The 25,854-nt window shown below is 32.5% G+C and overlaps 4 protein-coding genes and 1 long non-coding RNA gene across 9 annotated transcripts; 3 read left to right on the top strand and 2 right to left on the bottom strand.

The window, feature by feature from the left end:
* Positions 1 to 407: 407 nt before the first annotated feature.
* LOC105965521 (receptor kinase-like protein Xa21) lies at positions 408 to 5,845 on the bottom strand. 5 transcript variants are annotated; one of them, XR_016034238.1, is made up of 5 exons: positions 5,466 to 5,665; positions 3,951 to 4,678; positions 3,493 to 3,855; positions 1,317 to 3,415; positions 408 to 1,082 (listed from the first exon to the last, which is right to left on the bottom strand). XR_016034238.1 is itself a non-coding variant. In XM_088825277.1 (5 exons), exons 4-5 carry the CDS (start codon positions 2,620 to 2,622, stop codon positions 570 to 572), a joined length of 1,563 nt encoding a protein of 520 aa, XP_088681403.1. In that variant the 5' UTR covers positions 2,623 to 3,415; positions 3,493 to 3,855; positions 3,951 to 4,678; positions 5,466 to 5,845; the 3' UTR covers positions 408 to 569. The 5 variants fall into 5 exon arrangements, 2 of the variants coding, with proteins under 2 accessions (XP_088681403.1, XP_088681404.1); XR_016034237.1 differs by having other exon boundaries at positions 408 to 934; positions 1,425 to 3,415; positions 5,466 to 5,632; XM_088825277.1 differs by having other exon boundaries at positions 408 to 934; positions 1,425 to 3,415; positions 5,466 to 5,845.
* Positions 5,846 to 7,774: 1,929 nt separating this feature from the next.
* Positions 7,775 to 9,859, top strand: LOC105965548 (nucleophosmin). Its single transcript, XM_012990110.2, has 7 exons — positions 7,775 to 8,121; positions 8,304 to 8,414; positions 8,502 to 8,570; positions 8,844 to 8,975; positions 9,099 to 9,176; positions 9,277 to 9,402; positions 9,498 to 9,859. Exons 1-7 carry the CDS (start codon positions 7,903 to 7,905, stop codon positions 9,684 to 9,686), a joined length of 924 nt encoding a protein of 307 aa, XP_012845564.2. The 5' UTR covers positions 7,775 to 7,902; the 3' UTR covers positions 9,687 to 9,859.
* A 1,677-nt stretch (positions 9,860 to 11,536) lies between these two features.
* Positions 11,537 to 12,406, bottom strand: LOC148766790 (uncharacterized). The gene is made up of 3 exons (XR_016034375.1): positions 12,322 to 12,406; positions 12,105 to 12,188; positions 11,537 to 11,647 (listed from the first exon to the last, which is right to left on the bottom strand). It is a non-coding gene; the product is annotated as an uncharacterized LOC148766790 (long non-coding RNA).
* LOC105965418 (1-aminocyclopropane-1-carboxylate synthase 7) lies at positions 11,935 to 13,998 on the top strand. Its single transcript, XM_088825606.1, has 4 exons — positions 11,935 to 12,199; positions 12,295 to 12,411; positions 12,558 to 12,718; positions 13,000 to 13,998. The coding sequence occupies exons 1-4, from the start codon at positions 12,026 to 12,028 to the stop codon at positions 13,856 to 13,858; spliced, it is 1,311 nt and encodes a 436-aa protein (XP_088681732.1). The 5' UTR covers positions 11,935 to 12,025; the 3' UTR covers positions 13,859 to 13,998.
* Positions 13,999 to 21,824: 7,826 nt separating this feature from the next.
* LOC148766789 (putative phospholipase A2 homolog 1) lies at positions 21,825 to 23,988 on the top strand. The gene is made up of 3 exons (XM_088825352.1): positions 21,825 to 22,215; positions 22,335 to 22,454; positions 23,609 to 23,988. The coding sequence occupies exons 1-3, from the start codon at positions 21,966 to 21,968 to the stop codon at positions 23,770 to 23,772; spliced, it is 534 nt and encodes a 177-aa protein (XP_088681478.1). The 5' UTR covers positions 21,825 to 21,965; the 3' UTR covers positions 23,773 to 23,988.
* The last annotated feature ends 1,866 nt before the right edge of the window (positions 23,989 to 25,854 follow it).

Below are 25,854 nucleotides of genomic sequence, written 5' to 3'. Positions count from 1 at the left end.
TTGGGCCGGAATTATATTCTCTAAAAACTTGACATCCTATAATTCAGGTGGTGTTTGCAAAAACTTTTAAAAATAGATTATGAGTTTTTTTCTCACATAATCTATTTTTAGGTATTTGCAAAATCGACTTTTGCTTTTGGTTTTTTTTAAAATAAGTTGTTTTAAGCTATAATTTTAAAAGCATCCATGTACCTGTTTTTTCTATTTTAGTTAATTTTCAAGAGTTTTTGCAAACACCCCCAACTTTTAAAATTAAACACTTAATATCAATTTAACTCACAATTACTAACTTATGCTTTTAAATAAGCTTTTTGCAAACACCACCTAACTGCTTATTTCTAAAAGTTGGGAGTGTTAGTAAATTTACTAAAAATCAACTTAAACAACAGAAAAAGCAGGGTCACAAGTGCTCAACACATCTTAAAGTTGCTTATTTCAAGAAAAGCAAAAGCATATGTTCATTTTGCAAACACTTAAAAGTAAGATTACGAACAAAAAAAAGCTCATAATATGTTTGTAAAAGCTCTTGCAAACACTAATGTATAGTCCACAATCTCATTGTACACATACTAGTAGTATATGGGAAACATGCCCAAGAGCTTGAACCTGATCTTCTTCATCACTACAACAACATCTTCCATGCTAATCCTCTCATTAGGACTTTCCATTGAGCATTTCAAAGCCAACTCCATTATAGACGACAAGCATTCCAACGTCCCATTCGCGTACTCTTCTTCGTCGTCGAGCTTCACCAATTTCGGATCAATTATCCAGTTTATCGAATCAGGCACACACTCCTCTACCCAACTCCTCAGACTTAAATCTCCGGCAAATCTTTCACCACTCGGCTTCATTCCCGTAAAAACTTCCATCAGTAGAATACCAAAGCTGTAAACGTCACATCTTATCGATACTATGCCTTGTGATCCATACTCTGTCAATAAAAAAACATCGACATAGAAATTAAACAAGCGTTATGTATATTTAACACAAGAGAGGTGCTAAATGTCGTTTTTTGAACTTGTTTTCACTCCGAATTTGGCACAATTCAAAACACTAAATTCGATAGCCCTTTGAGTTGGCTTTCTAATCCAACTTGAATCAAAATTCGTAGTCTTTGATTGGATGTCTGGTGAAAAAGATCTGCATGAATAAATGAAGGAACATTGGCTGCAACTTTGATATTTTGAGTTTTTTGAGATTCGAGTAGTAACTCATTCATGCATAACTTTTTCAACAGACATCCAATCAAGCTGACTCAACTTGAAGTAGAATGCCAACTCAAAGGACTACCAATCGGGTATTTTGGGTGTTGCCAAAATCGGACTGAAAAAGGGTCAAAATCACAGTTGAAGTCGGAACGGCACCGACGAAAATGAAACGACATTTACCACTTCAGTTTAACATACATATGCATTAATTACCTGGTGCGATGTAACCCAACGTTGCAAAAGTATTTGTTTGCACAAAGCTATTATCGTGGCCTAATAGCTTAGCAATCCCAAAATCGCTCAACCGGCCGACCATATCTCCGTCCAATAGTACATTACTCGGTTTCAAATCGCAGTGGACTACAGTTGTCGAGCAACCATAGTGAAGATACTCCAACGCACACGCCACATCTATCATAACGCCAATTCTCTGGACGAAATCCAAGAAATAGCCGTCCGAGTGTAGCCACTTGTCGAGGCTTCCGTTAGGCATGTACTCAAGAACCAAGGATTTGAAATCTTCGTTCGAGCACACACTGACGACTTTGCAGAGATTCCTGTGGCGAAGGCTGCGTAGCACTTCACACTCTGTATCGAAACTCTCGAACGCTTTTTCTACTTGCGAATTGAATACCTTTATCGCAACTTCTTCTCCATTTTGAAGAGTCCCTTTGTAAACGGAGCTGAACCCTCCAGCGCCAAGCAAATGGCTCTCGTTGAATCTTCCGGTTGCTTGTAGAAGATCGTAGTACGAGGCTCTTAATGGTGCTGCACCAGATGACAGATTTTCTTGAGTTTCCACCACTTCTTTCCTACGGTATGTTATGAAGACGTAAGCTAATGTAAGGAGAAAAACCAATCCTGCAAACCCTAGCAAAATGTACACAACTCGAAGAATCGTCTTTCTGATCTTTGATCTACGATTGTGGCACTGTGGGACACCGTATCTAGGATCACCACAGAGTCCTCCATTGTTGATGAAAAACTGACCAGCGAAGTTTTTGAAAGGGCCTTTCGAAGGGATTTGACCGCTCAAATCATTGAACGAAACATCGAAATATGTGAGATATAGAAGCCCCTCCAAGGAAATCGGGATATTGCCAGAGAGATTGTTGTGGGACAAATCCAATTCCTCCAAGTTCACCATCTTACCAATCAACTCAGGAATAGCTCCTCGAAAGCTGTTATGTGCCAGTGAAAGATTAATCATGTTTTGTAGATCTCCAACTGAAGTTGGAATAGTTCCCGATAATCGATTCGTTGATAGATCAAGAAGACTTGCAGCCTTCAGATTTCCGATATCCGGGGGCAAAGGTCCGGTTAGAAAATTCGAGGACAAGTTCAGCTTCAGAAGGTCGTTGAGCAGCCACATGCTTGCAGGTATGCCGGAGTTCAACTTGTTGTTTCCCATGTTGACTTCTCTCAGAGCAGTAAGATTTCCTATGCACTCTGGAATAACACCGGTGATTTGATTTCGGTGCAGCAATATTCCGCTCAAACTTCGTAATCCACAAAGAGTGTATGGAATAGTACCGCTTATTCTGTTGCGTGAAAGAGCTAATCCTTGAAGATTTCGCAAATTCACGAGGGTATTGGGGATTGTTCCAGTCAGCTGATTCCCAAACAGGCTTAAATGATTAAATTAATAAGATTTCCAAACTCATGAGGAATAGTGCCGTGAATGCGACATTCATAAGCATAAAAGTACTCGAGAGAAGTGGACATATTTCCGACAGAAACTGGGAGAGTGCCGTTGAAAAGATTACTCCCCAAACTCAACTTTCTTAGATATCTACAGTTTGTCAATGAAGTGATGAAAGAACTTATCTCTGACGATCCACCAACAAATCTGTTGTCAGACAAGCCCAAGTCTTGCAAGAAAATCAACTCCCCAAGTGATTTAGGAACTAGTCCACTGAAATTGTTGCCAGAAAAGTTTACAATAGTTAGTTTTGAAGAATTCGAGGTAGAATAAGGGATTTCTCCACTGAAACTATTGTCGTTTAAGTAGATTTCTTGTAGATTAGGTAGCCCATAACCAAAATCCAATGGAAGGTAGCCCGAAAGTTGATTCATTGAAACGGAAATAAGTTGCAGAGTCGAAATGTTGAAGATTCCTGCTGGTACAAAACCTGTTAAGCTGTTAACTCCCAAGTAAAGAACCTCCAATTTGTTCAGATTCCCCATATCTTCTGGGATTGTGCCTGCAAAAAAATAGCCATTGACATTATTAAAGTTGTAACAAATGGTTCTTGCACAGAATTTGTAGTTAAAAACATACCGATCAACTTGTTATAGCCGACATAAAACATCTCTAGCATGGTTAAATTTCCAATCCCTCTCGGTATTATCCCATTTATGTTATTGTAAGATAATGACATAATCCGAAGTGCTTTGCATTCGCCTAATTTTTCTGGGAGCTCACCGGATAAATCGTTCACATGGAAATAAACCCTTTCGAGTTGAGAAGTACGAGAGCAGATGTCACGAGGGAGAGCACCTGTTAAATTACAATTTGCAATATTAATGTACTGCAAAGAGGAAATGTTGAAGATAGCTGAAGGTATCGAGCCTATAAGAAAGTTATCTCCCATTCCCAGCTCCTTCAAGTTCCGTAGATTACCCGACTCTTCTGGAATTTCACCTGCCGCAGGTTCTTAATGCGTACAGCCTCAATTTTAATAGTGAAAAAAAAAAAAAAGAGCAACAAACTTGTAACCTAGATACAAAGAGAATTACCTGTCAAGGCGTTGGAGCCTAGATACAATATCTCGAGTGCGGTTAAGTTCCCAATGCCTCTTGGTAAGGAGCCACTAAATTTGTTGTGTGATAAAGAAAGTAGACGAAGCTGTGAGCATTTAGAAACAGTTGACGGTATTTGGCCGTTGAACTCATTTGAAGACAAATACAGCTCCTTGATTCTTGGAAGGCCACCACAAAAATCGGCAGGGAGGTCGTCCGACAAGATATTCCCTGTTAGAGCAAGAGATTCCAAATTCGACATGTTGAAGACTGATATCGGTATTAGACCATCAAGTTTGTTAAACTGCAGACTTAACATCTTCAAGTTGTAAAAATTTCCAATCTCTTCAGGGATTTCCCCCTGGATAGAATTGTACGATAAATCTAGTTTTTCGAGATTTGTTACATTGGAGACAGAAGTTGGCAGGGAACCAGTGAAGCTATTGTTTTTAAGATTCAAGAACCGAAGTTGGGGAAATAATCCGAACCAAAAAGGGCTTATTTCACCGGTTAAGTTGTTGAAACTTAAATCAACGTCTTTCAATCTTCGCAAGTAAGACAACTCTTGCGGCAGATTGCCATGAAAACTGTTGCTGCTCAAGTTCAAAGATACGAGAAAGGCGAGATTTCCCATTTCTGATGGCAAGTTAGCTACTAGCCCCATTGAAGAAATGTCTAACGCGGCCACTCTTTGGTGGCGAGAACTGCAACTGACTCCAATCCAGCTGCAAACAGAGGTGGAGTGAGACCAGTTTTTCGATAAAATATGAGAAGGGCCTAACTTGAGTTGGGATTTCAAGGCCAGAAGTGCCGATTCGTCGGTGGTTATATTTAAGGCCATGGCCATGCAAGCAAGTTTTAGACATTGAGATAAAAACAGAGCAAGGGGAAACAAGAGAGTTTTCATCATGCCCGATATCTAGCTACAAGGCACCGATAAAATTGTGATACAAAAATAATGGATGAAGGTAAACTAAGTCACCAAATATAGGTTCCCATGATGACAAATAGAATACTTGCACTAATATTTTTGACTAAAAAAGAGCCTCTTATTTCTAACAGATAAGAGAAAATTTGTGTTCCAATTCAACAGGTTGTCTGCCATTATTGACCAACTGAGATGTCATGGTCTTCACATCCAAACCACAAATATTTTGGAAAATCTAAGTTACAACAAGTATTAAAAGACAATGGAAAGAAAAAAAAAAGTAAAAAAGTAAAATTATGAAGGAAAATCAATCTGGATTCAATATCAACAATTCAAAACATTCATTTTCCGAATTCATTGTAGTTCATAAGTGTGATGACTGATGAATAAATGGAATTAAAATTCTGGATTAAAATATTATTCTGAAAACCCCAAATCAATGGCAACTAATCTCTACAGAAACTATCCACGAGGATTGAAATCGCACAGATCATTTCCAATTTACCTAAAAATTGGATGATTCTTCTTCCGATGATGATTTTGTTCAGTAGAAAACCGAAAGTTTTTAATGCAGAAAGTCGTACCGAGAAAACGCTCCAATTTGCTCCCAAGGAATCATCAGCCTTCTCCAAAATTGACTGATTATCGAACTCCATTGCCATCGAGAATCCCCCTATTCCTTTCACTCTGTTATAAGAAAATGTGCAAGGTTTCATTTTGATTTGGATGAAGACTGGATTTTTTTTTTTTTTTTTTTTTGATGAATATGGATGAAGACTGGATTGAAGATTTGAAAATTGAAAATGTGATGCAGTTAGTAATAAAAATAAGTTAAATCACACATACACCCTTGAGGTATGCTAAAATAATTTAAAGGTCCCTGTAGTTTCGGCAATTACAATGACCCTGAAACATAGTTAGAAACCCTAACGAAATAATGCATTGGATAAGTTATTTCGTTAGGGTTCTAAGGGACTATTAGTTTCAGGAAGTGGTGGAGACAACATAGCTAGAGGTGACATGACTCCCCCAACATTTTTTAAATCCTTATTATTTTATATAAAATTTATAAATTTCCATCTATGGTTGCATTAACGGCCCCGTGGAAAACAAATAAAGTTCATATAGGTCCCCAAGACATGAAATCTTAGCTCCGTTAATTGCTTCGGGAATGTGGCCGTAATTACCAATTACCATATGAACCTTACAGTTATTTTATCATAATTCAGGGGTGTAGCTGTAATATACCCTAAAAATAACAATAAAAATGTATATTAAAAATAAGAAAATGATATTTGCGGTCACAAAATTGCTATTTGCGGTTTATAACAAAACCCCCCAAAACTTTTAAAAATATCAAAAAAAAAACCCCAAAACTGCAAATAGCAAAAAAAAAAAAATTCGAAAATTCGAAATCAAGCTTGAAGAAGGGTCGGGCTTCGATTTTTTGATGTAATTTCGACTCTTTTATGTGTAATATGCATTGGGTAGGTCGATTACGGAACCAATTTCATGTTAAAAAGCCCTACAAATCGATTTGTAGGGGTTTTTTTTTCGCAAAAAAATGTTCGAAATTTTAGAACTTAGACCAAACGGTGTTAATGTTAAATATCTAACAACTAACAGCGATGACCATATTGAGACAATTTTTTAAGTATAGAGGCGCAAATCGATGCAATAAAGAGTAGAAGAGAGTAAAATGATATCGACCAAAGTATACGAGGGGAAGTTGAATTTACACTAAAAATAAATAATAAAGAAGTTAAAGAAATCCACGGATATTTGACACTTTGCACCATTAAATTATATGTCATTGGCACTTTGCACCCTAAAATTAGAAAAATGGCAGAATGCACTATCTAATTACATTTTGCTTGGCACTTTGCATCCTAATTCATTTTTTTGCTAGAAAAGTGACTTGCTACCTGTTATGTGAGATTTGAATAGGGGCAGCATATTTCTTTTTTTTCTTTTATTGCTCACAAACTTTCATTTCTTTTATGATTTTTAGACAAGTACTGGATTAGTGTCAACTATATCAATCCAACAACTAATTCAACCATCTCTTTGTGCCAAGGAGATAAACCAAACATTAGAATATTCATTTGTAGATTTTCTCTTATCTTTTTAGTTAAATATCTACTCCATAATATTGAATATAAAAATTGATTTTTTTAGTGACTTGATGTTCTAACCAATTGATGTAACCAAAACAATAAAAGTAAACCCATTTTTTTTCTACACAAATAACCATAATATATACATAATTCTCCTTTTAAGTCCATATGAACAAGAAAAATTAAGTTTTATTATCTGTTTAAAATACTATCTAAGTGAATTTATGGAATTGTAGATTGGATGGCCTTTATTTTTATATACCATATTAACAAACATTAATTTTGAATGCTTGCTTTTAATTGAATACGTATTTATTTTAAAATAAATAATATATAAATTTATTCAAAATTAGAGTAAAGTATCCTCAAACTCTTGATAGAGAACAATGAACATTATAGTTGTTCTTGGTCGAGTTTGGAAATGTGAAATGAAGAAGATAAAATATATTTACGTTTGTGAGAAATAAAGAAAGACAAATCCACCCCTCTTCAACAGGTAGCATGTCACTTTTCTAGCCAAAAAATGAATTAGGATGAAAGTGTCAAGCAAAATGTAATTGAAGGGTACATTCTGCCAATTGTTTTTAATTTAAGGGTGCAAAGTCCCAATGACATGTAATTGAAGGGTGCAAAATGCCAATTACCCAGAAATCCTCATATAATCCTGGCAGAATAGTATTTTACCGACGTGGCATCAACAAATCAGACACGTGGCACCGATCGACCAATCAGAACAAACCAACACGTAAGACCTCCCTACCCATTACGACGTCGTAGCTCAAATCAAACGAAAACAGAGTAAACGAAGAGCTGCTGGTGTCAGTCAGTCACTGCAACTAGTACAGCTCTCATCACTGTGTGTTGTGCGTTTTTTTCCCTTCTTTCATTTGGGGTTTTTGCAACAATGGCGAAATCGAATCAATTATTACTATCTCTAGCGATACTCGCAATAGTAATAGTAGAATTATCATGGCTGCCGTTATCCCACTCCGCCGCCAAGAAACCCGCCGGAGCTGCAAGGAAAGAAGACATTCCATATATAAAATGTCAAGTCTGTCAGAAATTGGCCTCCCAATTATACCACCAGGTTCAATTCAAACGAGATAAGATCTTACCCAAAAAGGTGATTTTTTTTTAATTTTTATTCCCCACTTGAAATTGTGTTTTTTTGGTGGATTGATTGTGTTTAATTAGGTTTTTATGCTTTATATTATTTGTTTGTGTAATCGATTGATTAATTAGGGTTTTCAATTTTAATTGTTCATTTTTTTCCCCTCAAAGTTGATTTTATCCGATTGTAAGCAGGTATCAGAGTATCATATCATAGAAATCACAGAGAATGTTTGTAATCTGAAGAAGCAAGAAGCTGATTGGATTCTCAAAATCGACATCGTCGAAAAAGGGGATAAGCTCGAGGTAAAATAAGAACACATAGTAAGGTGCTTATTACATATCAATTATTGTAAGATCGCTTACGTTTGAGGATTAAATTCTTGTACTCAGCTCGTTGAACAAGACTCCGAAGGACAGTGCGGCTCGGAATGCAAAACAATCGAACGAGCTTGTCAAGAGGTGACATCAGCAAACACATTTTGGCTTCTTTTATATATAAATTGTTATATTTCGGATTTGTTTGATATTCCATATATTTAAAAAACGATTGAATGGACGGACTAATTGCTGCATTAGAATAAGTACTCACACGTATAGTTAGATTTAAGCGCATCTGTTGTCCTATTTGATTGAGCTGAAATTATACGATCGTTTTTTTTTTTTAATTTTATTTTATCAATTTGACTCGAAATACAGAATTGGCCAACGAAATTCTTGAATCCTGTTTTGCAGGTTTTGGGTTACTACGATACAGATGTTGCAGAATATTTATACACGAATAAACCCCAGCTCGATTCTCTTGTAAATTTCATCTGTAAGGACCTGACTAAAGCATGCAGTTCGAAGCCACCACCAGTTCCTAAGGTTCGACGCCGTTTAGTCGTGACATCAAATAGTTCACTAATTAAACTCATAAAAGAAAAATGAAAGGCATTTTAATCTTTGTTATGTTTTTTTTTGCCTAAAGATTATTTTTGTGCGATTCAGGATCGGATTCCAGGAGAGCCTTTTGTCGCGAAATCTGCCAAAGAGGCTGAAATGGAGAGGCTAATGAAATCCATGGAGGTAACGAAAGGAGAAAAAACGATTGGCTAATTTGGCACTTTTTTTAACCGATCGACAAACTCCTAACTTTATTTATTTATTATTTTTAATTCGATTAAAGGGAATGCCAGGAGCACCCGGCATGAAGATGTACTCGAGGGAAGAATTGATGAACCAAAAGTTTGGTAATGAAGATGCAGAAGACGACGAAGATGATGATGACGTGACGGATTTTCCTTCAAATTTGGTGAGGATAAAATCCAATACTAGCTCTTTTTAATTAAACATTTAAAAAATATAAAATCAGCTAATTAATGTCGAGATAACCTCGATAAAATACAGGGAAAAGTACTGAGGGAGAAGGAGAGTAAAAAGTACGATTGGAAGGAAAAAATCACGAAAGGAGTAGTGGATGCAGGAGAGAAATTGAAAGGTCATGCCGACAGAGTTTCGCATAGAATAAGACAGTGGTGGAAAAGCAAGAAAGCAAACTCGAACAAGGGTTCGAAGTCCGGGAAAACGGAGCTGTAGAATAGCTTAGCAGCCTCGATTTTTTTCCTTTTTTTGATGTATTCCTTTTAAGTTTTCTCTCGTAGTTTTGATCAATAGCAGTTGAACCACAACGAAAAATTTGTATTTCTTGAGAACTCCCAAAAGCACCGTTTTTTGAGATCTTTTAATCGCAAAATCGGTTAATCTTTTAACGACTATGCCAACACGAGAACACTCTCGTGCATGAGAGAGACGAACAAAGCAATATATCTAGGTGTCGATAGTTCATAATTAATTAGATTTTTGATTCTTTGTTTATACCGCGATCACGCCATGCGAATCACCTAATTACTCCTGCGCTTAATTAGAAAGCTTAATTGTCAAAAACAAAAAAAACCGGAGCGTCAAAATCCATAATTAGAAACGAGTGAAGGTACACGGGCCCGTGAACCATCCGTTCGGAACCTAACCGACCCGTTTCACTGAAGGGTTCGATCCGGTTACAACATTGGTGCCAATTAGAACGATTGTGAGAAAGTTAATTTAATAATACCTTCTAATAGAAGATATATTTGTCACATCCATGAAATATTTTTGTTACAGCTATACTAATAATATTGCATTATTATATTGTTATGTAAAAATATATAATTAATTCGTTCCCTAAAAAAAGAAGATATATTTGCCACCTCCATTATATATATATATATATATATATATATATATATATATATATATATATATAATATATATATATATATATATATATATATATATATATATATATATATATATATATATATATATATATATATATATATATATATATATTTTTTTTTTAATTTTTTTTATAAAATATTATAATCTCTACTTCACCGTCGTCGTTTGGACAGTTGCGACGTTCCAACTGAAATATCGCCGTTCCCGTTTCTTCTCCGAGTTATAATGATCACTCTAACGAAAGTTGTCGATAGTGATCGGCCGTTGTTAAGTTTCCTAGCTTTTCTTGCTAAAATGAAAAGGAAATAATCGTAATTAACTTCGATGTTGATTTGATTAATTCCGCTAATATATAAGAAATAAATTTAATTTTTTTGAAAATGTCAAAGATATTTCGGTTACTCTACTTCATTTGTTTTTTGATTAATTGAGTTGTCAAAAGAATTATGAGAATATTTTTATTATTTCAGATCATTTATTATAAAACAAAACATATATATCTTATATTAAATTCTTAGTATCCACAGGACCACAAGTGGACACATCAAACCCCAACAGAAAATATAATACGGTAGAATCTCGATAAATTAATACTTTCGCTTCCCGACTTGGGGACAACGTGTTAAGTTAATAGTTCGCTAAATTTATAAGATTATATACATTCGAAAATTTTAAAAAGCCTCATATAATATATAAATTAATAATGCATAAAAATATTTCTTAAATTACATAGTGCAATACATGTTTTATAGATCTACGAAGGCTTATTAAAATATAATTTAATTGTCGCTCGTTTCTAGTTAAAGTTCGTATCACTATCAATCTCGTCCTTCACTTCATTTAACATGGTTAGTAGTATAGTTTTCTCATAACTCAACAGAAAATTGTTCAATACCATTGCCGCTTTAAGAGCTTTTGTTCGAGAAACGGACTCTATAGTACATTAAACTAATGATACAATGAATAATATATGCGTAAAAAAATTTGAAAAAATATTTATTGAAAATAATAAATAAAAAATTATAAATTAATAAGTTATTAATTAGTGTATAAGTTAATATTTCACTAAATTATTAGGATTTTGATGGCCCCAACTCCCGACTATATTATTAATTTATATAGATTTAACTGTACAAATAATTAATTTAGAAGAAAAAAAAAATATAAAAGAAAAAGGAAGTAAGAAATCAGAAATAACATAATAATTTAAGTCAAAGCAGCCACCCTATTCAACCACCACATTTGCTGTGGATCTCGTGGAGATTGGGATATTGGAAACCCTTGAAATAAATTAAATAAAAATTAAAATAAACTTTTAAATAAAATAAAAATAAAATGTAAATAACGACAGAAGCCAACAGTTGTTGCCAGTGAACAAAATTTTTATATATCTCTGAAAAGGTGACCTCTTTGATCTTGCTTACTCTTGCACAATCAATCATTGGTTCTTAATTCTTATTTAATTTTTTTTTTCATTTTTTTTAATTTTAATTTTAATCACTAGAAAAATATTATCATGCTGCCTCTTTGTATCTCTATATAAATATGGCAAACTTTGACATAATAGCATTCAAGAACTCAATCAATTAGTTACAAAATATTATTTTTTTCAAGCTTGAAAAATAATTATATTATCAAGAAATATTATTATTATTATTATGGCAATTGAGCAAGATGAAGAAGTGTGTGTTGGTTTATCAAAAGTTGCGGTATCGGAAACTCACGGCGAGGACTCACCGTATTTCGCGGGGTGGAGAGCATACGATCAAAACCCTTATCATGAACTTTCTAATCCTTCTGGAGTTATACAGATGGGGCTTGCTGAAAATCAGGTAATTATATTTCATTTTTCATCATCTCCCAATTATTATTATTTATTTTATTTTTTTGGTAATTAAACTAATTTTTATTTATTTACGTATAACAGGTTTCGTTTGACTTGATCGAACGATACCTGGAAAAACATTCGCAGACGATGAACACGACAGGATTTAGAGAGAATGCACTTTTTCAAGATTATCATGGCTTAAAATCTTTCAGACAGGTATTTAAATATATATACATATACATATATATATATATATATATATATATATATATATATATATATATATATATATATATATATATATATATAGTAGTAAGTAATATATTGCATGAAATTAAAAGTACAATATAAATATTTTGCAGGCAATGGCAAGTTTCATGGAGCAAATAAGAGGAGGGAGAGCGAAATTCGACCCCGATAGAATCGTGATTACAGCTGGCGCGACGGCAGCAAACGAACTACTAACGTTCATTCTTGCCGATCCGGGAGATGCTTTACTCGTTCCAACTCCCTATTATCCAGGGTACGTACTAAATTTTCGACTTTTTTTTCTTTTTTTATTATCGAAAATTTCGATACATAATTATTTTACTATAAATTTGAACACAAAATAAAATTTATTTGCTATATATAAGCCTCTGGAATTAATTCAATTTAAAGACTTCCCTTTATCCACATCAAAACTTAAAAAATATGTCAAATTTTCGCGTTTTTTTTTTTGTTTTTTTAATTTCTATTTTTTTTATCACAATAGTAATTTTGCTATATATATTGATCATATTTATTTTTATTATTATTGCACAGATTTGACAGAGATTTGAGGTGGAGAACAGGCGTAAAAATCGTACCGGTCCACTGCGACAGCTCAAACAATTTCGAAATAACTCCACAAGCACTCGAATCAGCTTACGAAGAAGCAAAATCGAACAACGTAAAAATTAGTGGACTGCTAATAACAAATCCATCAAATCCATTAGGAGCCACAATCAAAAGATCCGTCCTCGAAAATATTCTCGATTTCGTCACCCGTAAAAACATCCACCTCATCTCCGACGAGATCTACTCGGGCTCGTCCTTTTCCCCCGACGAGTTCGTAAGCGTGGCCGAAATCCTCGATTCGAGAAACCACAAAGAGTCTCAAAGGGTCCACATAGTTTACAGTTTATCGAAGGATCTAGGGTTACCGGGTTTTAGGGTTGGGACTATATACTCGTACAACGACGCGGTGGTCACCACCGCGAGGCGAATGTCGAGCTTCACGTTAATCTCGTCGCAAACGCAGCAGCTTCTGTCGCTAATGCTCTCCGACGGGGATTTCACGGAGAACTACGTGAGGGTTAACCGAGATCGGCTGAAGAAGCGGTACGGAATGATTGTCGAGGGTTTGCGAAACGCCGGGATCGAGTGCTTGAGCGGCGGGAACGCGGGGTTGTTTTGCTGGATGGATTTGAAGGGTTTGTTGGGTGACTCTCCGACAAAGGAAGGTGAGTTGAGTTTGTGGAAATTAATGTTGGAAGAAGTGAAGGTGAATATTTCTCCGGGGTATTCTTGTCATTGTTCCGAGCCTGGTTGGTTTAGGGTTTGCTTTGCTAATATGAGTGAAGAGACTCTTCAAGTTGCTATTAGAAGGATACATGATTTTATGGTGAGAAGAAGAAATTGACGTGTTATCCTTTTATTTTATTGTTATTACTTTTTTGGTAGTTTTTTTTTTTTTTTTGGAATAGAGAATATTAGGGTTTGCCTATAAAAATCAAGAACTGTAAATCAGATTTAATGCCATGTTGGAATTGATTCATTTAATAATCTCTTTTTTTCCTTTTTTTTTTTCGAGTGATGCTATTTTCACCTTCTAATTTTCTCATTTCACCACTTTAAAAAATGAATAAATGTTACGCAAAATGTACTACGTGTTAAAAGAAATTAAATATATGTAACAAAATCTTTTAATGTTCATTTATTGCATAAAATCCTCCAACAAATATGGGACTAGCTAGGCTTGAATAATCCTTTGATTCTAGAAAAAAAAAAAAAAAAAAAAAAAAAAAAAAAAACCCTCAAATTTTCCTATGCACGGAAACCCTTTCTATAACTAACGACGCTAATTATTCACAGAAAAACATCGGTTCTCGTAAATAAAACAAATGAAATGGATTTCACGACTCCCTTCGTTTTTTTTTAAAGGTCCTTAACCATAAATTTGTTTCCTCAATATTATGTGTCTGCTTTAGAGTTCCAAACCCAAATTATTTTTTTTTACCAATTTTTATCATTAATATAATTAATAATTATGTTGAAAAAGAAAAGATTAGTTAATATTTTTTGTAAATATGTACAAAGGATAATTTTGGACTTTTCAATTAAAAAATTAAATTATTTATTAGAATTCTTAATTTCTTAATTGTGCATGTTGTATGACACTTATGTGGTGTTTGTAAAAACTTTTATAAAAAGATTATGAGCTTTTTTTAGGTGTCTGCAATATAATATCAATTTTGTTTTTGCTTCTGTTAAAAATAAGCGGATGTTTTAAACGATAATTTTAAAACAACCCATGGCCCTACTTTTTCTATTTAAGTTGATCACATCCAATTAAGTTGATCACATCCAACTACGACAAATAAACACTTAAAAGTTAAAACCAACTTAAATTACAATCAGTAACTTTTGTTTTTAAATAAGTTTTTCCTTTTAAATATTTTTTTGCAAACATCACTTGAAAAATAAATGGAGGGGATCACAAAATAAATTAAATAGAGGAGGATTTGGTGCAAACGTAAGAGATGAGTTGGAAACAAGTTTCTCTCATAGACTTTGATGATTTATTATTGTACCATGCCTTTGACTCGTTTCATTGTTTAACTCAATATAGAAACAATACACTCAGCACACACACATAAAGTATATTTATGTAGTTCATCTATTTATTTATTTTATTTAATCTTATGCAACCAATTTTGTCAAACACATTGCATAAGTATTTAATTCAATTCACATTAGTTCTTTCGAAAATTTGGATAATTTTTGTTTCCATTTTCCACGCAGCAGTTGGAACCAAGCTGTCAACTTACGTACATAACTTAAGAGCCAGAGTAAGACAAAAGTTGAGAGTGGGGAATGAATTATTTCGACTTTTGGTATATAACTATATTAATATATATATATTACTTTTTTCATTTTTGGAATTTGAAAGATGTTGAATGTTAGGGTTTAATGGCGGCTGAGAGTTTGTTGCGTGACAAATTAGTTCGAAATAGTACACCGTAGTATACTAAATATGCAAAACATTATCATAAATGGCGAAAATGAGTTAAGTCATCTTCAAATAATGTATTTGTTTAACTTTCTCAGTTCGATTTTTTGGAGCATTTATCAAAATATTAAAGTATTAATTAATACCTAGGATAATAATGTGACAGCAAACAAAATTAGCATGTTCATACAAGATCATGTGCACGTACGTTTTTGGCTGTCATGCATTATTAAATTGTTTTAAATATATGTTGAAAAATGAGATAATTCAATTATTGGCCTAGTGATACAAAAGAACGATTTCGTTCCATTATGAGAATATATATATATATATATATATATATATATATATATATATATATATATATATATATATATATATATATGGATGTAAGTGATATGTGTTCTTTTAGATGTAAACTAATCCAAATTGTTGTTTTTTATATTTATGTACTTTTAATTAGATGCTACCCAATTTATTGTTTATGAGATGCGACAATTGGTGAAAACTATCGTGTGGTCTAATTTGTATTATAAATTTATATAAACTAACATTTTTTCTCCGTGCGATGCACGGGATATTATTTAAAAAGTGAAAAAAAAAATCAATTTAATACATAATAAGAAAATATAGTACATTAACATAGTAAAATTTAATAATGTAGTATTACTCATATTTTTTATACCATTAGTTAGTTTTTTTATATTTTACATATTAAAATTTATAATCCAAATATATAGGTTTAGATTTAACAAATCGAATTTCTATCTTTATATATTGAGATTTGAGATATATTGATGAAAAATAGGAGATCCATAATTGTTGAAAATTAGTACAGAAAAAATATTAAAAATAAATAATTACAGAAATACCATTAGGGTCTTTTTAAGGTTGTCCAGCGTTTCTTTCTTTTATATATAAGATAATTATCTATTAAGTACATATTTATGTGTTATTACGTGTAGATTAATGATACAAAATCACTCGATGCATTTCACGGAGTGCAACATCTACAAAACCAAATTTATTTGATTAATCGTAACATCTACGATATCGAATTATAGTGAAATTTCATGTGGTATATTTCGCTGAATATAGCATCAAATACACTGATTTGTTAACCACTATAGATGGTTTAATCCAGGTTATACTATGCTACATCGGGTGAAATACACTGAGTAAATCTTTACTATTCATATACACATAAACATACAAACTCACATTAGTGCGTTTAGATCAACGGTTCCAAATCACCCGATATAGTATTCACCGAATGTAACATAGAAATAAGCGTTTAATGCCAACACATTTATGATAAGCGTTGACTCGTATCAAGTTATTTTAAAATAGATAGAGAAGTTTGACCAATTTATATGCAATATCGTTCTTCCATTTGTACGATGCCAATTGGTTCTTCTGATAAATTACATTTATAAATGTACAAAACAATATTGATTTCGTTTTCAGGTCTAAAAAATAATTTTTAATTTGGAAGTTGGAAAGTATGTAATTAGTCTTTTTTATATGTAATTAGACAAAAATGTCGACATTCGTTTGACGTCATTAATAATAAAGTATAGGTTTTGACTTTTTATTTGAGGATTACACCTCGTTTAAGTTAATATTTACGAGGTCAAATAGAGTTGAATCTCGATAAGTTAATACTCAATAAGTAAATAATCTCGTTTAAATAATAATTTCTACCCAATGAGTCCCGACTTGTAATAAATGTATTAAATTATTAATTAAATGATTTAATATTTCGCTAAATTATTAGAAGTTTACTAGTCTCGACTATATGAATTTATAAAGGAACTGTATATTAAAAATCATAAAAATAATTAGAAGTAAACTTAAATGAAGTTAGTTGACATTAAATCGTTTGACATTAGAGTTGATAGTGTCACTAAATGCCTTGTCATGAATGTATACATGAAATGTCAAATATAAAAAAATTAAAAAAAAAAATTGAATCAATTATTTACACAATTGATCAATTAATACTGCAAATGATTTATTTATGAACAACAATCTCCAAGGGTATATTAGTAATTAAATCCCGTCACCCTCATTTTCTTTATAAAATAAGTAATTAATAAATAAAGAAGTGATAAATTAAAAAATCAAGAAGAAGAAAGAGAGAAAAAATATTCCACCGCCCAATACTCTTGCACTTGTACCAAAAGACGAAATTTCTCTCTCCGAGGGCTGCCATTTCTTGGTCCGACAAGTATTTGATGGAGAAATGTAAATTATGGTGATTCAACGGCCCGTTAAGGTAGCGAATCCGGACCTGGTACCCACAAGGAACCAACCTTCCACACTGCGGAAGTCGGGATTAGATCCTAGAACCTTGTACCAACTTACCACCTCTGGAACCAATTGAGCTATATCCATGTGAGCCCCAATACCCTTACACATTTGTATATTTAGAGGTGCATTCTATAAACCACGTAATAACTTTTATTTATATCACAATCGCCCAAATTTCATCCAACCTCGCTACTATATTCCGTTAAATTTACTCCAAGCCAGTTCTCCATTGATGCTACCATCAAAGCTTTGTTACACAATCACACACATGTAGTTACACACCTACATACACAACCACACGCACGCACACACATACGGTTTTGGTTACACTCGTTCTTCTTATTTTAATTTTTTCTTCAGTTTATATTTTTAACTAAGTTGTTGCTTATTAATATAACTAAGTTGTTATTTATTAATATATCTAAGCAATGCAAATTACCATGTTGTCATTATTGTTAGCTTTTCTAAACAATTTAGTTAGAAATACTCCAAACACAGTGTACTTCAGATCCATATCAGTGCGAAAGCACACAAAAACTTTCAGCAAAAATGACAGTGTCCAACTATCTTTACAACCGTAGAGAATATTTTTTAGCAGCTTCCAACTAATTTACCCATATAAATTACGAAAATTCATCTCTCGTACAGTTTACATGTTGTCGCACGAAAGGCGGTCTTTACTTGGCTCCGTAATTCTCTTTTTTTTTTTTCTCGTTAATAAATAAAAATGAAAATCCAACCAACCACAGCCGCCGCATGTGTGGCATGCGGCGCAATTATGAACCCCCACGCTTAATCATAGATTAATTAAAATTGAAAACCAAATTAATTAACTCTATGATTTGCCAACTAACTTAATAAACCAGCCTGCCATAAGTGATTTTTTCTCAATTAAGCTTGACTTCTTCAGTTCAATTAACATGCAGCAATTTGTCATAATAATAAGCTTCAAATTAGCTTGCACAAAAGTGATCCATCATCCCTTTAATTTTTATTTTTTTTATATATATAATTTTTAAACATTTAATCACCGAAATCTGATTTCATGCAGCTTGCAAATAATTAATTTGCTCTTCTGATTATTATGAGCTGAAATATTGCTGGATTTTGTTCAGGTTGGATATTAATTATTACTAAAAATATATACATATTTAATAATTAGTTATCTTTGACAAATCATTTGCGTGTGGATTGTGGGACTCGAGATAGTACAGATGTATTGTCAGAGAAATTAATTATATGAAAATTCAATTTTTAAGTGATTATTATTTATGTGGTTGATATCTATGTCATATAATTATTTATTTATTTATTTATTTTAAAATGTATGTATACTCAAGTCCAATCATGCAGGCATGCACAATTATGCAGCTCATTTATTTATGCATGTTTCGTGCACATAATAAATTAGTGTTTGTTCATATTACAAATCAAAAAGATACCATATACTTTTAGGATATTATTGTATAATTTTATTTTTTTAAATTAATTCATTATAGAGATGTTATGTGTATTTGAAAACTATTAGAATATTTTATCATAGTAAAATGAATTGAGCAGTATCCTAATAACAATTTAACTAGACTTCTGAAATGCTTAATAAATTTAAATTATTTTTACCATAAAAGAAATACTAAATTATGAGGTGGTTATAATAAATTTAAATTATCACTAAGTGTAAATCTTGCAGTTAAACCTCTATAAATTAAAACAATCGGGATTAGTAAAATTCTATGAATTTAACAAAATATGAAATTATCGAACTAATAATTGAATAGGTTTTTATCGAATCGGGACCAGAAAAAACTATTATTTAAGAGAGATTATTAATTCATTAAGTATTAATTTATCAAGGTTTTATAGTATAAAGTAAATGAATTGCTTAAAATTCAAACAGTCAACTGAAATTCCAAAAATATTTGTTATATAAACTCGTGACGTGTCCCCAAAAAATTGAATCTATTTGCTTGATTTTATTGGGCTAGGCTGAGAAACTAATACATCTTGATTTGGGCTTAGCCTAATTTGGGCTTAGCCTAATTTGAGCTTCTTGGAAGTAAAATCTAGTCGATCTAATCAAAAACTAAAAGTTTTTATTCCTAAGTACTTGATATTATTTTTTAAATAATTTATATTTCAGATAGCATAAGTCCAATTAATATGCTAAATAAACTTCAATTGGGAAAAAAATAATAACATTAGGTGAGCTCAGCTCTCTCTCTCTCTCTCTCTCTCTCTCTCTCTCTCTCTCTCTCTCTCTCTCTCTCTCTCTCTCTCTCTCTCTCTCTCTCTCTCTCTCTCTCTCTCTCTCTCTCTAATGTAAAATTAAAAAAACACACAAGAAGTTGTCATAGAACATTTTCATGTTTGAATGGTAGATAAAGTTTAAATCTTTTAAAATGAAAGGCCAATTTATAGTTTTCACCACTCAAGTTTGAACCGATTTCACATTTGGTCCCCCAGGTTCAAAACAACATTTGGTCCCTCATGTTCCAATAATTTAACACTTTTAGTCATTTCCGTCAATTTACCGTTAGTCCGTTAGTTAAGGCAGTGATGGGCACAGTCTTGATTCCGTTAGTTTTACCGGAAAATTGACAAAAATGACTAAAAGTGTTGAGTTTTTGAAAAATAAGAGACCAACTGTGTTTTTTGTGAACATGGGAACCAAATGTGAAATCGATGCAAACTTGAGGGGAAAAAACTATATTTTTCCCAAAATGAAATCTACCACATTTATTGGAAGAAAAGAAATAGTAAAATACGATAATAGAAAATGCTCTGCAACTTCATTGACAATACCCAAAATAAATTCTAGTAATATTAAACATGGCCCCATGAAATTAATTCACATGGTGAAATAAATGAGTTTGTTAAATTACTATAAGAAATATTCTTCTTCTTCTTCTTTTATTTTTTATTTTTATTTTTTATCCTAACCTTTTCTTCATTGGTTTATCTCATCCTCCTATTGCGCCAAGTACTAATCGAATAACTTAAAAGAAAATAAGTAAATAGTTATATTATTTTTCCTTGCAAAATTTCAAATCCTATTGTGAACGGATAGTGAAACGTGAATGATTTCGAAGTTTTTTGAATGGGGAAAAAAAACATGAAAACGTTCTCGTTTCACTGTCCGTTTATAATAGGATTTGAGTTTTTTCTCTGAAACCAACATATTTCCGAAATTTGAACAACCATCTTATGTTGTTTTATCGGTGGAGTTTGGCTACATATGAGGTATTTAAATAACGTGTAATTTTACCTCGATTATTAATATCCAAAAAATAGTGTAAAAAAATTAAAAAAGTGTAACGACAAGTACTCCATTATTCCTTTACAAAGAGTTCAAAAAAAAAATAGAAAATTCAAGAAAATTAAATTATAGAGCTGGTAATAATCAATATTTAGACTAAGTACAATAGTGGGTTTATTTTACCCTGAGGTGGGGAATTAAAATTTGAAAATTCTCTCTTTTTTTATTCACATAGGTTAACAAAAACTCATAATTATAATGATAATATACATGTATTTTCTTTCTTAAAGAAATGAAATTATTGAAATTTTAAATCGAATAGAAAAATAAAAATCCTAAAAAAAATAATTTATTCCGAAAAACCAAAATTAGAAAATGAGTAAAGTACGAAAAACCCCTATAAAATTAGGCTTAATAACGAAAACCACCCCCACCTAACGTAATAATCAAAATCTCACTATGATTAACCGCTGGTCGAGTTTTTTAACAGAATATGTGTACATCCTATTATATCTTCTCTTAAATAGATGAGAAATAAAAGAAAATATCTGAAATTTTGTAAAGTTTATTCCCTTGAATCAAAAAAATTCTGTAATTGTCACACTGTAAGGGGTTGGTGTAAGACGGAAAGTCGGAAACAAACCTCAAGGGAATTTTTGATAATTACGAATAGATGGGGGCATTTTTATTATTTAGTCTAAGTTAAGAGGATTTTCGTAATTTACACATTTGCCCAAATTGCAACCCTAGTAATAACTAAACCAGAATTTAGCCATAAAAAGGGAGGGAAAACAGCTGCCTAACCTAGAAAAAGCAGAATTTTCGTAGGGCTATTTTAGTAATTTAAGAGTAACTGCAATTCAACACTAGCCAATAGAGTATAAATAGGAAAGTGTAAGAAGTACTTCAGAAAAATCGAAAAAGCAGTTCCGTCTTACGGTCAGCGAAATGCCGCCGCGAAACGCCGTCCGCCAACTCAGAGCCGGCGCCGCCGCTGCACTCTTCATCACTATCATCGCCGTCGCCGCCGTCAGCATAGTAAAATCCTCCAATGACTATTCTCCGGCGGCGTTCCCCCTCCGACTCGTCGATCTCTCGGCGAAACTACTGAAATACGCTCTGCCGATGGTCAAGCTGTTGGCCGTGAGTCGCCGGCAGGTCGAGTGCAGCGGAACCTGCGCGGCGGAGAACTGCGACAGTGAGTGTTCCGATCTCCGGCGAAATTAATTATTGTGCTCTGAATTTGATTTTATTCTTCTTCTTAATTTTTAATTTTTTTAATTTCTAAAAATTTGAATTTTTGGGTGAAATATATAGCGATTGAGATAAGGTATGGGAAGTACTGCGGAGTAGGGTGGACCGGATGTAGAGAAGAGAAACCCTGCGATGAACTTGATGCTTGTTGCCAAATCCATGATCAATGTGTTGATCAATATGGTACTACTTTTTGCCTTCAACCCCAGTAGTACTGCTTTATTTTTATTATATACTAGCAATTTTTCTCGTGCGATGTCCGGACATGTAAAAATGAAGAAAATTTTAAATATTTAATAACTAAATTTTATTTTTAAAAAATCCAAATCAGTGCATGTAAGAAATACGTTATCCAAACGAATTATGATTTTGCTAGTGAATTTGCAAATCGGATTTGTTATGAAGTCATTAGAAAAAAAAAAAAAAAGCTGGAAAATAGGTAATAAAAAATACCAATAATTAGTTTTTAAAAAATTAGAAATATGCCATTAGGATTTTTTAGATTTTGCTATTATATATAATTTATTAATTTTATATATAGGGTAAATTACAAACACCCCCCTGAGGTATGGTCAAATTACAAAAAACCCCCTCTTGTTTGGATAATTACATCTACCCCCCTCAACTATGATTTTTTCTTACCTTTATGGTGCCAAATTCAACATAGTCATCTAGATTCCGTGAAATGTGCTCTAGTTTGTACTATTTGTATAAAAAATACAGTTTCCGATGCACCACAAACTAATATATACAAGCTAAAAATCACATATTATGGTCATCTTGCTTCATAATGTAGAGTTTGAATGGGATAAAACGGGTACAAAAGTGATAATATTCCATATAATCTCGAAGATTCCACTAAATTTGATGAGTTGAGGGGGGTGGTTGTAATTATCCAAACAAGAGGGGTGTTTTTGTAATTTGGTCATACCTCAGGGGGTGTTTGTAATTTACCCATATATATAAAGATTTATTAAAAATAAAAATGGCCCCTTATAGCTTTTGAACAGTTATTATATATATTTTTAATATTTTTAAATAAAATAATTTTTGATTTTGTACTTTAGTATATTACTTTTATTAGTATACAAATGTATAATTACTAGTGTAATGTATACGAAATATTATTGATTTACGTTTTTGGATTTAATATACTTTAAAATTGTACTAGAGAACTCTTATAATATTAAAAGAAATCTTATTCAAGATTATATCTATTTTAAAATAAAAAAATTAAATATAGAAAAAAAACAATTAAAAATAATTGATAGTTTTATGTGTTGCTGTATTGAATATTAATGAGTTATTAGTATTGAGTATTAAAATGAATGTTTCAGGTATGAGCAGCATAAAATGCCACAAGGAGTGCAAAAAGTGCATTGAGAATGTAAAGAAATCTGGGAAGGTTGGTTTTTCTAACAACTGTACGTATCATAGAGCATTGCCAACTTTAACAGAGTGTATGGATCTTGCTGTTTTAGTTAGTCAGTTTCGTAGCTAACTCAAACGCGGACCAACTTTAGCATATATACAATCGGAATCGGTTATTTTCTTGAACTTTATTGATTGATCTTTGTAATAAGCATTTACCTTGCTGCTAAATCAAATATATAGTCCATTATATTGAAGAAAGAATTGAGGGCACGCACGCACGCTAGCTGCAGTTTTCAAATAGAAGCCCGTTGCGCCGTGTGGGCGCAAAGTTTGAGCTGGGAAATTTCATCGATTTGGAACGGTCGTAAATAGTAATTCCTTAACGGCCAGATCTCACTAATAATCCCTTATATTAGTATTTAATTAGTTCTAACTTTATAAGTCGTCGTCTCATATTCATCCATCAACTCTATAACCCATCTCGATATAGTCATTCGGTGTACAATTTTGTTAACTTTAACGGAATCTTTTATTTATGAGGATGGAATATTTTGTTCTTATAGTTATTTGTAATAAACTACAAATTGTAAACACTAGAAAAACCTATATAATCGAATTAGTTATATAAATATTAACATAAAAATCATAATTTTTTTTATAGAGAGCATATATTTAGATGACATATTATAATTATTAAATATGTTTATATATTCAAGTTATATCCACAAAAAAAATGAGTCTTTTGATATTAATATACATTAATATTTCGGGAAAATATCAATTTTTTAATTTATACTTTTACAAAACAAAATTCTTGGTTGTAAATATTATTTTTATATTATTTATTGAAAAACTCTTAAATAAGTGAAACCCTTTTTTTCCCATTAATTTAAACAAAAGTAGAAAAACAATTGGGGGGAATTGGGAGATGTGCGCATGGGTAGGAGGGAAATAGGGGCGCGTGTGAAGGGGAAGAGAGAGAATCGGTATTTACCTCCGGAATAAACGGAACATATATTATAAACCTAACCCTAATCCTAGTCCCTCTCCATAGTAAATCTCTGCCTATATATATATATAAGAAATAGGTCACAAAATCTCTCGAAAACAAAAGGATTAAAATTAACACGCAATGGAAAACTCAGAAGTTGCTGAGTTAGCTCACCAAATTAATCGTTTCAGGGGTATCACCGTTGATCTGATGAACCAATTGGAGGCTGACGCGCACGCGCCGGATACAGATTCAAAGATGGACGCTCTGCTCAGTGGTGCACGCGACTTGAGAGCGTTGATGTTTGAGTTCGAACGAGCGTTGACTGCTTCTGGACCCGATGTCAGAGAAAAACTCGCACGTGCGTTCAGAGATGCCCTACACGTGTCTCGCTTGTGCCATGAGATGACTGGATTGATGAGAAACACGTCCTCTGAAAACCAAGAGATGTGAGATCGCTTACTTCGAATCCTTTAGGTGTTTTTCTTTCTTTGTTCTTTTGTTTTATTTTTTTTTTTTTTTTTTTTTAATTTTAGTCTATTTTTTAACCCGGAAAAAGGAGTTTAAATTTATTTCTTGTTGATTTTGAACTTTCTTATTTGATATTAGGGCAGGTATGGTCAAATTACGAAAAAAAAAAACTTTACTGTTTGAGTAATTGCAACCATCCATTAACTATGAAACTTCTTATACTGTCACCCTTATGGTGTCAAATTCAACATAATCTTTTACATTTCGTGGAATGGTCTCTACTTTGTACTCTGTTTTGTGTGAAAATTGTAATGCACCACAATCTGATATTTACAAGCAAGAGACACATCGTATGATCATCTTGTTTCAAAACGTGTGGAGCTCGGGGCTCGATGGGGAAAAAATGGGTACAAACTGGAGAATATTCCATATAATTTAGAAGATTCCACATAATTAGCCAAACATGAGGAGTTTTTTTTGTAATTGAACCATACCTTAGGGTGGTCGTAATTTACCTACAATATTATAATGTCCCAACAAACTTTGGCCTTAATGATAGTTAAATCTCTATAATTTAATACAATTGGGACCATGAAATATCTATTAATCTAACAAAATATTAACTTATCGAAATTTATTTAACACATTGTTCTTGAGTCGGGACCACTATTTTAACGTGGTTATACTGTATTTCTAAAAATACAAGTATAGAATGGTAAAAATAATCGAATGGTAAATGATCGTTTA

This window comes from Erythranthe guttata, chromosome 11, assembly GCF_056151865.1.
Source record: "Erythranthe guttata isolate IM_541 chromosome 11, IM_541, whole genome shotgun sequence".
In the NCBI taxonomy this organism is placed as follows: Eukaryota; Viridiplantae; Streptophyta; class Magnoliopsida; order Lamiales; family Phrymaceae; genus Erythranthe; species Erythranthe guttata.
Note: the sequence above shows the minus strand (reverse complement) of the source record. Positions and strands in the feature narration are given on the sequence as shown.

Excerpts from the sequence above, each read along its gene's own strand:
- LOC105965418 (XM_088825606.1), top strand. The coding sequence starts at position 12,026 with ATGGCAATTGAGCAAGATGAAGAAGTGTGTGTTGGTTTATCAAAAGTT. Across the intron at positions 12,200-12,294 it reads TGGGGCTTGCTGAAAATCAG|GTTTCGTTTGACTTGATCGA; the intron begins GTAATTATATTT and ends TACGTATAACAG. Across the intron at positions 12,412-12,557 it reads GCTTAAAATCTTTCAGACAG|GCAATGGCAAGTTTCATGGA; the intron begins GTATTTAAATAT and ends AATATTTTGCAG.
- LOC105965548 (XM_012990110.2), top strand. The coding sequence starts at position 7,903 with ATGGCGAAATCGAATCAATTATTACTATCTCTAGCGATACTCGCAATA. Across the intron at positions 9,177-9,276 it reads GGCTAATGAAATCCATGGAG|GGAATGCCAGGAGCACCCGG; the intron begins GTAACGAAAGGA and ends ATTCGATTAAAG. Across the intron at positions 9,403-9,497 it reads CGGATTTTCCTTCAAATTTG|GGAAAAGTACTGAGGGAGAA; the intron begins GTGAGGATAAAA and ends GATAAAATACAG.
- LOC105965521 (XM_088825277.1), bottom strand. The coding sequence starts at position 2,622 with ATGGGAAACAACAAGTTGAACTCCGGCATACCTGCAAGCATGTGGCTG. Across the intron at positions 935-1,424 it reads GTTGGGTTACATCGCACCAG|AGTATGGATCACAAGGCATA; the intron begins GTAATTAATGCA and ends TTTTATTGACAG.
- LOC148766789 (XM_088825352.1), top strand. The coding sequence starts at position 21,966 with ATGCCGCCGCGAAACGCCGTCCGCCAACTCAGAGCCGGCGCCGCCGCT. Across the intron at positions 22,216-22,334 it reads CGCGGCGGAGAACTGCGACA|CGATTGAGATAAGGTATGGG; the intron begins GTGAGTGTTCCG and ends TGAAATATATAG. Across the intron at positions 22,455-23,608 it reads TCAATGTGTTGATCAATATG|GTATGAGCAGCATAAAATGC; the intron begins GTACTACTTTTT and ends TGAATGTTTCAG.